At 34.2% G+C, this 14,452-nt stretch overlaps 2 protein-coding genes across 3 annotated transcripts in view; one reads left to right on the forward strand and one right to left on the reverse strand.

Moving 5' to 3' along the window:
- Positions 1–554, reverse strand: part of LOC148945149 (TBC domain-containing protein kinase-like protein) — an 85,400-nt gene extending 84,846 nt beyond the window's left edge. Inside the window, exon 1 of one of the 2 annotated variants that reach the window (XM_089099164.1) lies at positions 428–554. The gene's annotated coding sequence lies outside the window, so the exon portion shown is untranslated. The remainder of the gene's footprint in view (positions 1–427) is intronic. The other variant, XM_089099165.1, reaches the window with a different exon arrangement.
- A 7,066-nt stretch (positions 555–7,620) lies between these two features.
- LOC148945150 (nuclear pore complex protein Nup98-Nup96-like) overlaps positions 7,621–14,452 on the forward strand; it is a 56,988-nt gene continuing 50,156 nt past the window's right edge. The window contains exons 1-2 of the mRNA XM_089098955.1: positions 7,621–7,683; positions 14,124–14,357. Of these exons, the coding sequence (XP_088955081.1) occupies positions 7,671–7,683; positions 14,124–14,357 (247 nt within the window). The 5' untranslated portion in view covers positions 7,621–7,670. The remainder of the gene's footprint in view (positions 7,684–14,123; positions 14,358–14,452) is intronic.

Consider the following 14,452-nt stretch of genomic DNA (forward strand, 5'->3'; position numbering starts at 1 on the left):
TGTCCTCCTCAAAAACATATTTTCTTTCTGGAAATGAACTATGCAGAACAAAATGGCTATCTCAAAATTTTGATTGGATGTGTTTGGGGGAATAGTGGGCATGGGGAGGGGCTAGTTCCCCTCCAATCACTTTTGACTATTAAGAAGGGAACTAGCCCTTGGAATTTCCTACCAAATGAGCCTGTTTTGAAGTTTCTACGACAATGCCTTCTTATCAAAACCTCATATGCCCCAAGGGCATAACTTAAAACCCTTGCCCTGAGGGTTGTGGGGGAGTGTCCTCCTAAAAAACATATTTTCTATCTGGAAATCAACTAGCCTACACTGAACATAATGGCTATCTCAAAATTCTGATTGGACGTGTGTGGGGGAATGATGGGTGTGGGGGGCTCAGTCAAAACTTGAGTAGAATATGAATATTAAATACCAGTTCCAATGTTCTCACAATTTGAATTTTCAGCCAATATTTTTGTGTCGAGGAGCAGTGTTACGGCCTTTTTGGTTGTGTCCCACTGAACATCCAGAAATTGTCATTTTTAGTTAAAATGTGCATCATCAAATCTAAAAAAACTAGAGGTATAATTTTTTTAACTGTTGTAGAGTAGAATATTATTGACCAAACGACACTACTTATATTTCTTTCAAAGAGGCCAGTTACCATCAAATATAAGGAAAACAAAGAAAATCATATAAAACATTCATACAAAGTAACTTAGTGTGAAAGCTCAAAAATCCTATAAACGTGTAAAATTCTTACTTTTGAGATAATTCTTTACTTACAGTATTTCTGTTAAAACCTGGATGTTCAAAAAAAATACCAGGGAAAAGCACTACTTTGGTGAAAAGTGACATCTTTTTAACAAATAATAAATATCCAGTTAGGAAATGTTTTTTTGAATCTTAAATTTACAAAATATATTCCTTTTTGCCTTTTTATGTCGGACATTTCAAAAATGTGTCACTTTTTGCCTTTTTGTGTCGTTGTGTCCCGGCATGTAGGAATGCGTCTTTTCGACACAAATTGTGTCCAGCTGGTACCCCTGAAAGTGAAGTAAAAGGAATCTTGCAAGAAGTAGTCTAAAGACATAACTTTTTTGGATAGTTGACTAACCCTCATACAGACAAAAGTATATATGTAACTACATAAAGTACGTAGCTTCAAGAAGTATGTAGTTTCAAAATATTCTGTGTCATCAATAACCCTGGGTTTACACAAATACGATATTATTTTTGGCAAAGATGGTCGAACGTGGTGCATAGCAACGTGATAAATGTTATGAATGATCAAAGTTAGAGCCCAGTACCACGCTGATTTATCGGTGGCGTGCCACCAAGGAAAGACCCACCGGTATAGAGAAAATTTTGGCAGTGCGCAAGAGTGCCCCCTGGACATCGGTGTGATGCCACTGGTCTGTCCATATTTAGCCTTATGTTTTTACAGTGATTTGTTGTTCTTCGAGTGCTAAGTAAGCTAGTGTGCTAAGTAACTTTATAAAACTCTATCATTATTGAGTTTTAATCAGAAAACGGGAATGAGAGCATACAGACAGAGTAGGTAGTGACGTATTTAAATGGGGAGGGGCGCCTAGGCCCCCCAGAAAATTCGCGAGATTTTTTTAGGAGCTTATTCTCTCACTCACAGCAAACATCTCGATTTCTTTTAGCATACTTTGATAATTTATTTAAAATAGCTCACAAAAATAAAAATTTTCATTTTCCAGATTTTATTTTGCTTTTATACATAACTAAGATTATAAAAGCAAAATAAAATCAAAATTAAGATCTATCTACCGTCATGAGCCGAAATTTGTCATTTCCTCGGTCATTCAATTCATGTACTCTTGTTTCCTACGTATTTCATCACAAAATTTTCGTTTTGTTGCAAATATTTGTTTTGGCTAAGGATTGTCAGTTTCCGTCTTTCAGGTGAGTCAGTACATCACAAAGTGGTATAATATTTGGAATGTAGTGTATTACAAAGTATCTTTTCCGTAAAATATCCCTTCCTTCATAAAACAACCTTGGATTTTCATGTGTTGACAAAAGATTTGAACTATTTGGATCTATGGTAGCATTAAATAACAAAAGCTAGTATTTTCAACTGAAAATAAGGAGCAACATTAAAATTTAAACAAACAGAAATTATTCTGCAAGCGAAGGGGGTTGCCCTTCCTCAAAACCTCAAACTCCTCACCAAAGCTTTTCAAAACCACTAAAAAAAAAGCTTCGTGTTCTAATTAAAGTGCGTTTCAAGAGTCGTCCTTCAATAATTGGGACAAAAAGACAAACTTTATTGTAACAAGCGAGACACTGAGGAGAAAGAAAACCCCCCAAATATACGTAGTATTTCAGTTCATTTTAGGTTTTAATGTTGCCCCTTATTTTTAGTTGAAACAAACTTATTTGTTTAAATATAATTTCTTATCATTTTTCAAATAAAGTTAGTAAATCCGGCTCCCTCCATGAAATATTCCTTTCCTCTGTGGGGAATCCTTCCAAATAAGGATACTCTCACATAAAATGCTTCCACTCCCGTAAAATTCCCCCTAAACAGTTCGATCCTCACTGAAAATCCTCCCAAAAAAGTTATTGCTGACGATTTCTCCTGAAAAGATTTCCTTAGCAAACTTCGACTTGAAAAACAAACTTTAATTTCCGACCGTTTTTCAAATCTTTTCAAAAATACCACCTTCATGGAAACATTTTTTGGGAAATACCCCATCCCCAGTGGAAAATAACTCCTGTGGAAAATTCCCCCGTGAAGAATTTCTCCCAAGAAATTCCTCCATTTATGTTTTTGAGCATCAGTTACTACTGGGACGCGTTCTTCCATACTTGCTTTTTATTACCACGATCTGTTTGACCAGAAAAGCCACACATTTTTTTGCTTGTTTCAAATTTTGCATGCTTAAAACTGGGGGAATAATGTGTCCAGTCACTTTTTTAGTTTTAAAACGCAGATAAAAACTTTAGATCAAATCAATGATTCTAAGTTAAGAATGTTTCTAAGAAGCTGTGAGTTGAAAGAATATTCTTGAGCTCCTGTAGCTAAGCAGTGGCGCCATTTCAGAAATCCACAGGGGGGGGGGGGCAAGAACAATTTCGGGCCCCTATCCAGACTCAAAATGTAATGTCTCTGTTTGAAAGACTACTCTTCAAATTAGTCTTCGAATACATATTAAAGTAACGTAATTTATTTAGATTTTATTAGATTTTGAACCCTAGTTAGGGACAAAAAAATCGTTACAAGATGGAACATTTACCACACAGATAAAAAACTGAAAGTTGCGTACAGTTACTTAAGCAATGGATATCTCCTTGGCTTCATTTTTGCGAAGTCGTCCACGAGCTTTTCAAAATCGAGCTCCTTCCCTGGAGCCTTTTCAGAGAACACAAGGAGCAGATGCGGAAGTCGCTCGTTGTCATTTGTTGTCCGAAGGAAATTCTTCACAAATGTCAACACAGAAAAATCGTTCATTTGAGAATGTTGTGAGAGGAAGTGTGAGGAATACCCTCCCGACTTCAAGAACCTCAGAAAAATCTTCTTTCAATCCTCCTAGGCTTTCGAAAAGATCTAAAGCGTTTGCTGGTTTCTGTGGAAGCTGTGACACATATGCACGAGCTATCAAAGCTTGACTCTTTAGCTCTATAATATCCATGCCAGCATTATCGAAGTATATCGAGATCTTGAGAAGTAAATCTATGTTCATGAAGTCATTAGATTTGGGGTTAAAGCATCGTGTGGCGTCTAGTTCTCGCAGATGGAAAGAAAAACGCTCTTCAAACTCATTTACCACTCTGTCCAAAACCTTGTAGAACTCTCTTCGCATTTTCTCTTCTGTTCTTGTGCCCTCATATCCAGTGCTGTGCTCTCCAAGTGTTGATGTCATCAAATAGTCCCTGAGTCTTCCGGATATCTTCTGAACTCGTTTTGATTCTGCTGGTATGGTTGAAGCAAGAGTTCTTGTTTCCAACAGATCAGCTCCGATATTAATAGCCATCTTCTTAGACTTGCCGTATAGGGCTCGAAAATACTCGACATCACGAATTGTCTTCAGTTGGTCTTTTATTTTGGTGATTAAACTACACACGTCTCAAATGATCAGATCTGGGGCCTGCAGTTGTTCAGAAAGAGGTTTGATCACTGCAAGAACTTCGTGAATGACATTCAAACTTAATATGAAGGTAAACGACTCTAGTTGATTCTTAAGACCTGTAGCTTCTGTTGCTTCCTCCCTGTCGGAAGATTCTTAAACAACTGACAGAACTGCGAGTATGCAGTCATATCTTACCAGAATTTTAACCACTGATCTATAACAGTAAGATCAACGTGTCAGAACATCCTTTCAAGCGTTAGCACGGACACGTTGACAGTTTTCTTGGCCTTGACAAACAACAGGAATCGAGTGTTGCTGTTAGAAACAAAAAACAACAAATTGTTTGCAAAACTGAAAATACTTACGAAATTCTTCGTTTTTTCTGCATTGCCAATAACAAGGTAAAGTCTATGGGATTGAAAGTGAGTGTACATCGCTTGCGGTGCCTTTTGTTAGAGACGGGCCCGTACTCCTGAAAAACGTCTACTCAATCCGCCCCGTCATAATACTGTCTGACACATTCTGACCAGTCAAGGCCGATACCCTTTATTTCGTTTTAAAAAAAGTCAACCGAACTCTCAACGTCAAACTTTGTGCTTGTGGTAGCAACCTATGGCTCTTTCTTTGATTTTCATATCATGAATATAGCACATTAAGATCGCAAGTTGTTTCTTTTTTGAGAAGTCTTTTGTTTCGTCAGCAAGAACGGTAAAATATTTTGCTTCTTTGACTTCTTTCACGATAGATCTTTTAATTATATTTCCTTTGACCTTAATGTATTCATATTGGTACTCGTCGGACAAGTAACGGCCATGGTACTCGTCGGACAACTTAATGTATTCATATTGGTACTCGTCGGACAAGTAATGGCCATAGGCCTTGCAAGACTTGTCCATCAGTTCCGGGCTGATTTCCGTTAAATGACATACGGTCTCAACGAAATTCCCTCGATTGGCTCTGGACTCTCCTTCATCATGGCCACGGAACGCAAAACCTTGCCAAAGAAGTAAGGCTGTAGTTGTTAGCAGAGCCTTTATATACCGTTTGTTCTCTGATATTTTCTTTTCCCGTTCTTTGGAGAGGCATGAGGCAACAGATTAGGCCGTCTCCATCTGAATAGCTTTAAAGTTTGTCCAGGAAACGGTACATGCTTTGTTGTCACTGCTTTCGTGCTGCCTTACCAGCTCTGAAATGTCTTTTCACTTTTCAAATCCTACGTGGATGAATGCCCTTGCGCCATATCTTATCATAATATCATATGATATTATGTTTTACGCTATGTCGTAATTTATTACGCCATGTAATAAATTATGGAAGACAATATAATGTGACTGGCTGAATCCAACAAAACCATGCCAAAAGAGATATTCTTCAAATGGGTGACTTCGTTGCAAAGCTTTGAGTGTCTTCAATTTGCTCTTTTCTAATGACCTAGTTTTTGGTTTTTCAGGAATAAGTCGAAAATTGAAAGAAATTGGAAATGGAAGAACAAACTAAGAGCTTCAGAGTAGAAAATTGGGCCCTAAGAAATCAAAGGGGCCACGGTCCCCCTGCCTCCCTCCAAATGGTGCCAATGTAGCCAAGGCCATATTTTTCTCGTTTTATTTTATTGTTCACCGTTCTTCTTTGGCGAAAAAAGATGAAAAATAAAAAAGAATCAAACCAATTCAAAAACAGTAAATTTGGTAAGCAAATAACTTATTTTAGGTTAAAAGCAGATTTAACTTTCATAGTTTAAATTGAGCCGATTTGGTAAAACTACGATAGAGAGAGAAAAAGAGAGAGGGCTAAAAAAATTATTAACAAAAATAACGCTTACATCATCTTTCAATAATCATCAGGGAAAACTACTAGGCTGTATGTTGGTTATTCCGTCCTTATAATCTATTAATATATGTTGACCCTTCACCTATAAATAAGAAATCCCAAAACAAAAAGGAAATGATCTGGATTATTAACAATTTCCCAAAAGGTAATGTCTCAACTGACTAACATCATCTGCTACCTTTATATTTTCTGGGAGAGAATTCCACAAGTGCGGTCCTGCAACATACGGAAATAAAGATCCTCTTTGAGTACTCCGAGCCTCTGACACTAAGGCCGTACCCAGAGGGGGCGTTAGGGGGTTTGACCCCCCCCCCGAAATGTTTGTTTGACTCGTAAAAATATAACAAAAATGGATACAAGCAAATTTTGTATGAGTTTTTATAGGTTTTTTGTGTAACACCCCCGTTCGAAAAAAATCTTTGAGTAAAACCTCCTCCGAAAAAAAAGTGTGGGTACGGCCTTGTCTGACACTGTCCCTGTAGAACACCCAATTTCATAACAATTATAAAAAAAAAGTTAGGCTCAAAAATTTACCAAAAGCACTTTGGTGAATAGCAATTTAAACATCGATAATTAAGATTGCTAGTTGATAATCTCTTAAATTGTAAAAACTTTTAATTTTCAGTTTAGCTAAACAACTCAAATTACTATTTTTAAATATCACATAGTCTGCCAAGACACGAACAACATTATTGTGTAAAATTTGAACTCTTTTAAAACCTGACACAAAAGAACTATTCCATAGCAAACAACATAAACCAGATACAGATTAATAAGAGAATAATAAAGGACCATTATAATTTTTGGTGGATGCTCATTCCTTTTGAGTTGTAGAGTTAAAAAAAACAAACAAAAACGTTGAGATGGCGGACTGCATGTAATGTGGAAATGATCTAAGGTATTTTCAAGACATTATTCTTTGTTTTGTCTTCTTCTTTCCTCAGACGTTATGAGTCCATGCTTCTTTTGTTTTCTGCTTCCCATGAAGAACAAGAGCTACATCACTATTGTGACGCACACTGAGTTGAAAAGTAGGACACTGTGAATGCAGGGTTTCATTGAGTACAACGACATTCCTACAGACTTTTGAGTGTTGTTGCTTGTGCTTCGTTTACCTTGAATTTACACTAGTCATTATGTAATACTTACCTTCTGAATTTGCAAATAAGCAAATAAGACGTGAATACATTATTTGTTGTTTTTTGGGCCCGGGAGACGTCAAGGTAGCAAAACGTAATTGGTCAAGTCAAAATAGCCGAAAAAACTTGTTGTTCCAATCTATTGAATAAACTTTTCTGTCCAATTTATCCAAAAGTCTTATGAAGAAATATTAGCAATTATGATTAGTTTATTAATATTATTAGGATAGAAATTAGTTAATCTCTTTTGCTGCATTAAGTAGTTTTTGAATGTTGCACTTTAAGTTCCCGACCAATTTTCGACAGTGATGATCTGACTCGTAAAGAGATTCTCTAACAATGTTAGTTAATAAGTTTCGCTTAGATAGAAAAAAAATTGTTTGGAAGATTGTTTACAGACAGTTTTGTTTGGCTGGCGGGAAAAAGCCTAAGTGAAATAATTGAAAAGTCCCCAAAGTCAAGGTCTAAATCCCGTTTAGTTTGTCCTAAATGTTTCCGTAATTTAAAGTTCTGTCTTTATCGTAAACACTGTCTACGTATTTGAAAGAAGAAAAGCATAATTTTTAATTTCAAGATATTCAAAAAGTGGATAATTAGGCCTTAAGAAATGTTTGGGCAAGGTATTATTATTGGGAACCATATAGAGATTAAGCATATAAGTAGCTCAATGCTATAAAGATAATTGTTTTCCACTGATTTGTAGGCCACCTATTTAAACGTAACAGCCAGCCCATTTCCCAAAATAGCCTAAGGCAGCATGTGTCTTAGTTTTTTTTTTAGAAGAAGACAGCTTAATAACAAAAAAAGCGTCACCGCATTTGCCATCTAATGTTTCCTAAGCTCCAGTAAGCTGCTCAAACAATGGTTAATACTTGGACAAAATATTTCAATTAGCCTATAATGAAGGCTTAGCCTTTAGGTAGCCTAATAGTCTATAAGTGCCATGATTCTGAAAAAAACATCTTAATAAAATAAAAATACCAGTAAAATTCTACTTTAGCAACTTTTGGCTATCTTGGAAAGGGGTTAGGTTAGGAAAATGAAACTGTCAGGAATGGGTCTACAGCCTAAAGCATGGGTAAATTTTTACCAAATCATATTATTGACTTATGAATAAAGTGAATATACCACTCGATTCCTTTTTATGCTCTTTCCAAATATAATAGGCTTAGTCCTAGGCTAATCATTTTTGTCAGAAATGAATTTTACCCCCACCCCTATTTGTACCAATTCAGGGTATATATTTGTACATTAGGGGTGGGGGTAAATTTTATTTCTGATGTAAATGAGAGGTAAGATTAAACTTTCCCCAACCCCCCTAATGTGCAATATATACCCTGAATTGGTATATATAGGGGTGGGGGCTAAAATTCATTTCCAACAAAAATGCTTATTATATTTGTAAAGAGCATAAAAAGGCATTGAGTTGTATATTCACTTTATTTGTAAGTCAATAATATAATTTGGTAAAAATTCACCAAAGTATGTCCTGGGAAGGTAGTTTGAAGTACCTACCTCCACTTCTTCTCCCTCTAGAGGGTCCTGAAATTTAAAATTTACCCCCCCCCCCACTTCCTCATGTGCAAATCTATACCCTGAATTGTTATATATAGGGGGGGGGGGTAAAATTCATTTCTGACAAAAATGATTATTATATTTGGAAAGAGCATAAAAAAGGCATCAAGTAGTATGTTTATTTTATTTGTAAGTCAATACTATGAGTAACAAAAAATTACCTTCTTTTTCTCTGGCTTTAGTTCTGAAAATGCAATTCCTGGTCTTTGAGTAGAATTTTAAGCCATATGAATGATTTGTTTTCAAAATTTAGGAAATATATTTGCATATATTTTTAAAATTTTATAAAATAGGAATTAGAAAAGTTATAAAGGTGAACACAATTTTGTTGTACTTCATTTAAGCAGAAGATCTATTTTGCAAGGTTTCACTTTTATAACACACAGATTTTGGTAGTGCTAGTTTGGTTAATGCTAATGAAATTAAATAAAATAGGATGGATATATAATAGTTTAGAAACAAATTTGGGCCATATATTTGCACATTAGTGAGAGGTGGGGGTAAAGCATAGCATATATTAAATTTGTAACCTAGCCTAGGTACCTTCCCCCCCTAAACCCCAAAAAACAACAGTTTAAATATAGTTCCCAGAGTGAGAAACCCCTGAATACTTGTTTAGACAACATCAGATTGCATCAAATCTGTGCTTTTGTGGAGTGGATGCCTTGGGTTTTCATGACTGATTTATAAAAGAGTGTGTTTAGTACAGGAATACCCAGATTTTTAAAGGTCATCAAAGGTCAGGACCCTCTAGAGGGAGAAGAAGTGGAGGTAGGTACTTCAAATACCTACCCAGGACATACTTTAGTCTTTAGACCCATCTTTGAGAGTTTAATTTTTCTAACCTAACCCCTTTCCAAGATAGCAAAAAGTAGCTAAAGTAGAATTTTACCAAAATACCCAGAAATTCCTTATGTTATGATCTGGTAAAATTATAGTTTAGCTACTTCTCAGTATCTTGGAAAGAGGTTAGGTTAGAAAAATGAAACTTTCAGTAGGCTAATGAATCCAGGGCCAAAAATATAATATAGGAATGTATTGCTAAGCTTCTATGTTAACCCTTTTCTGATTTCTTAGTCTTAGAAATTTTGCCTACTTGACCAATTGAAATTTTGACAAAACAACATTTCATCTTAATTTTCAGTTATCAGCTCCTTTTTCTCTGGCTTAAGTCCTGAAAACCAAATTCCTGTTATTTGAGTAGAATTTCAAGCCATATCTGTTTTTATTTTTCAAAATTTAGGAAATGTATCTGCATATCCTTAAAACCCCATAGATAGGGATTGAACAAAGTTGTGAAGCTGAAAACAATTTTGTTGTACTTCCTTTAAGCCTAAGATTTATTTCAAAATGTTCCAATTCAAAACACACAGATTTTCAAAGGTCAGGACTCTCTAGAGGGTGAAGGAGTAGAGATAGGTACTTCAGAATACCATCCCTGGACATACATTAGCCTGTAGACCCACCCCTGAAAGTTTCATTTTTCTAACCCAACTCCTTTCCAAGATAGTGAAACATAGCTAAACTAGAATTTTACCTTTTCAATATAGCCTAATAGTCATTACCCTAACAATACACCTCTCCTCTGTGAAAGTCCTATCTAGGTTATATCACTAATGATATACCTTCCACTAATTCAGTCTAGTCAGAACATCACATTTCTTTTTTGTGGCCAAAATCAAGGGTATCTTTGTCTGGGATTGAGTTGCCTACAAAATGTACCAAAATATTATTTCAAATGATTTTAAAAATTTGATAAGAATGAGAACAATATGATAATTTGATTGGGCATTATATAAAATGTTACATGTTGTTGGCCTAAAGTAAGAAATCTGTTTTCTTTTAGTTTTTTTTATAAGTTCTAAGGCCATATCTAGGACCACAAAGGGGTAGGGCGCATTTTCTTGTGACCATGTGTCTTGTGACAAGTGACCATGATATTTGGAAAAAGCATAAGATAAAGAATCTCTAAGTATTTTTATTTAATTAAGATATTTCCTTTAGAAGGGCAGTACTTCTGAACAGATACCAACTTTGCTAAACCTTTTGGTAATATTTTTGTTGACCACAGCTAAAGAAAACATGTTAATAATATTAAAGTAATATCAATAAATTCATTATTTTATGATGTGTCCAAATAGGCATAACATGATAGCTTCTCTGACAATACACCCCCTCTCTTCCCATCCTGATGGTCCCATATATATCCCTTGAATGTATAAAAAACTAAGGTCAAATTGTAGTTAGGTGGCTGTTCTAAAGGAAAAATACTAATAAAACAAAAATAGTCCCTTTAAGTTCTATTTCAGTGGTTTTTAGCCTTTATTGTACCATAGTTTCCTTAAAACATTTGTTCAGATGACAACTTCCTTCCATTGATAAAATAATAGAAACATAAAAGCTTAGCACTAAAAATTTGTTAAGTCAAACTCTTAGAAACAAATAATTTTATACTATTGTGTCTTAATGTGATGGCTATGATTGCATATTATTGCAAAGTTTATCAAATAATAGTGTCAATGATGAGATAGCTACAAACATTCCATTATACATAAATAATTTGTGGTAGTTGTATAACAAACCCCCTACTGCTCAGGTTTTTCATTCATTGATGTTATATAATCAGTTTTTTTGTTAGTTTCTTTCAGCATAGTGTGAAACAAGACAAAGAGAAGTGACAGAATAGATGGAAAATATATAAATTGTGCAGTATATTTGCACATTAAGGAGGGGAGGGAGTCAAGTTTTTGGACAGTGTGAAGTTAGAAAACAATTCTTACTACATAATATGCAGAAAAATTGTACCTAACACATTAGGCATGCAGACATGCTATACTTGGCTGTCCCTTCCCCTAATATGCAAATATATAGCCTGAATTCATTCCTAGTGTATTATATTTTTATTTTACTTTGGTATATTTCATTAGGTTTGAGTGTCAGAGAAACATAATAGAAGAATATTAGGTAGGGGGTATATCATACAAATACCTAATTTGTTATGAATGGCAACAATACATCTAAGACTGTATTTGACAACATATGGTATTCATTCTTTATGTCTAGTAAAAATTAGATTAGAGATACATGTTGAAATTTTTGTTTTATAGAAGTGACACAAAATAATTCAATTAAGTTTTCTTTCTCATAACTTGTTAATTTGAATTTGTCATCTTCTTTGGTAATAAATGTTTTCTGTATCCATGCATATTTTGTAAAATCAGGATCATCAAATTTGAAAAATGAAATAACAAAGCATCTAAATGTTTAAAAAGTAGCTTTTGTTTGCTGCTATAGTATCTTAGGAACATAGCCTAAATTTAAAAGTGAAAACATGTCAAACTTATTGCTTTCCAAAATTCATATTTCATAGCTCCAGTTTCTTTTATGAATGCTCTCACTTTATCTTTTTGAATCAATAGATGTATTTACAATTTTTGCATTGCTTTATTAAAAGCACTTAGTTTATAAAAATTTTACCAAATAGATAAGTTTAATTTTAAAATTATCATCTCTATACAGATTTGCATCCTCACTATGATTTTCTTCAAGAAAATTTGTAATTTCTTCTTTGAGTTCAAATACTCTCCAAATCACTTTTAAATGAGATAGCCAGCAAACTTTGCCATAGTATAAAAGTTAGGTGTAAGTAGATCTCATATTTTTTATACAGCTTTGCAAAAGACCTAACTTTTAATGGACTATAACTTTTTTCTTTTGTAAAACTTCAATGAGTTACTCTTATTTTTTTTTATACAATAGCTACTCTGTGGAGCATGCAGTTTGTCCTTGAACATTGTTTTTCTTCCTTCTGATTATTGTTTGAATGTCAGTTTTGTGTCCTGATATTGACTGTGCAGCATTGTACAAATCCTAATAAAAGTATTCAACCATATGCTGCTCTCTTACACAAAAGTTTTCACATCATGCTAAAAATTTCACTGGCTCTGGCTTTGCCAAGAATGAGGTTAGCAAAATAACATTGATTATAAAGATTTTTGGATATATCATTGATTTCTCTGCCAACTGTGCTACCAACAAGCTTTATTTATTGCAGCTGTTTTGCATATTGTGTGTGTGTGTTTTTTTTTGCATTTCACATCTATGTAAGATACCATGTATGATACTAGTACTAAAAATACTTTTCCACAAAATAAGTTTTTCAAAGAAAAGTAAAGAACTCCATTAAACAAAAATGAGCAAAAATAAAATCAAATAATCTACCAAGTGTGAAACTACCACAAATCACTATCAATAAATAAATAAAAGCCAAACCAAACATAAATTACAGTAAATAACCAATTCAAACTTAAAACAAGCAGAAATTAACATAATTTGGGCTCAAACCCCCTATGCCTTCCCAAGGCCAGAACATAATTTGCACTTTACTGAAAAAAATATAAATGTTTTTAATATAATAACTTTAATGGATCATCTGATGCTAACATTTTGATTACTACATCTCCGCGAGCGTATATTACAATTAAACCGCGAGATCGTTTGTATTTTTTTCACTGAAGTACAAATTTGGATATGACCTTGGAAAAACATAGGGGTTTATAATCCTACTCTTGACAAGATACTATCGTGTTGAGTTCGGGTCGGTTATTTATTGTAATTTCTGTTCGGTTTGGATTTCATTTATTTATCAATGCTGTTTTGTGGTAGTTTTGAGCTTGGTAGATTATTTGATTTTTTTTTTGCTCATTTTTGTTTAATGAATTTCTTTACTTTTCTTTGAAAAACTTATTTCGTGGAAACAGTTTTTTTAATTAATTTCTGTTTGTTTTATATTGTCATAGTCTTTTCAGAGAAAAAGAAAATAATACAGTATACAATTTTTTTCTATAACTTTAAATTGATTGGGTATATCATAGCTTTCAAGCTCTGTGCTACAAAACGGTAGAAAACACCCCTGTCTTGTGGCATCATTTTTTGGGCAACTTAAAAAGGGCACTAGAACTTTTAATGTATGCTCAAATCAGCCCCCTCCTCTGATTTCCTAGGACCATTTGCTTGATATGATCACTCATGAAAAAACAAAACAAAAACAAACAATAAGTTGACAAGAACACTGTGATCTTTCTTAAGAGAAATAATTCAAATTTACACATTTTTGTATACAGGAGCTGTCACAATAGACTTCCCTAAGATGCCAAATCTGATGGTGTGATTTTCTTAGAAGCCACTTGCTTTTTTGGGGGTGTTTTCTCCCTTTTTTGAAAATTAGGCAAATATTCTCCAACTCTTAGCTTTTGATGGGCAACTTTAATCTACAAATTTAGTATTTGTTAAATCAGCATAAAAGCATATTCTTGTAATATATTAATTATTATCAAATTTCCTTTTTTAGAGTTTCAGTTACCATGAGCATTTGTTGCTCTTTACTTACAATTTGTTACCATAAACTGTTTGAATGTCTTGTCAATGAGAATAAAAAATGGAGTACAAAGTAGTTTTGTATGATTCATATCCTATTATGTCTTAGGAGGAAGTAATTTTGGGTCTCAGGGAAATACCTTTGGCCAATCAGCTTTTGGTGCTGCTAAACCATCAACATTTGGAGCTCCTACATTTGGCACATCTGCTCCATCAAGTACATCCTCTTTATTTGGTGCAGCTCCTCAACAACCCACAACAAACTTATTTGGGAGTACTGCAACACCTTTTGGACAGGCACAAAACACTGGCTTTGGTACTAATGCCCCATCTAGTGGTTTTGGTAAGTTGAGAATGATGTATATATATGTTTTATGCTATATTTAATTTTAGTTAGGTAAAGACTTGCTAGCAAATAATACAACAGATATCATACAG

Source organism: Artemia sp. Qi Xiang Cuo, chromosome 13, assembly GCF_049724085.1.
Source record: "Artemia sp. Qi Xiang Cuo chromosome 13, ASM4972408v1, whole genome shotgun sequence".
Taxonomy (NCBI): Eukaryota; Metazoa; Arthropoda; class Branchiopoda; order Anostraca; family Artemiidae; genus Artemia; species Artemia sp. Qi Xiang Cuo.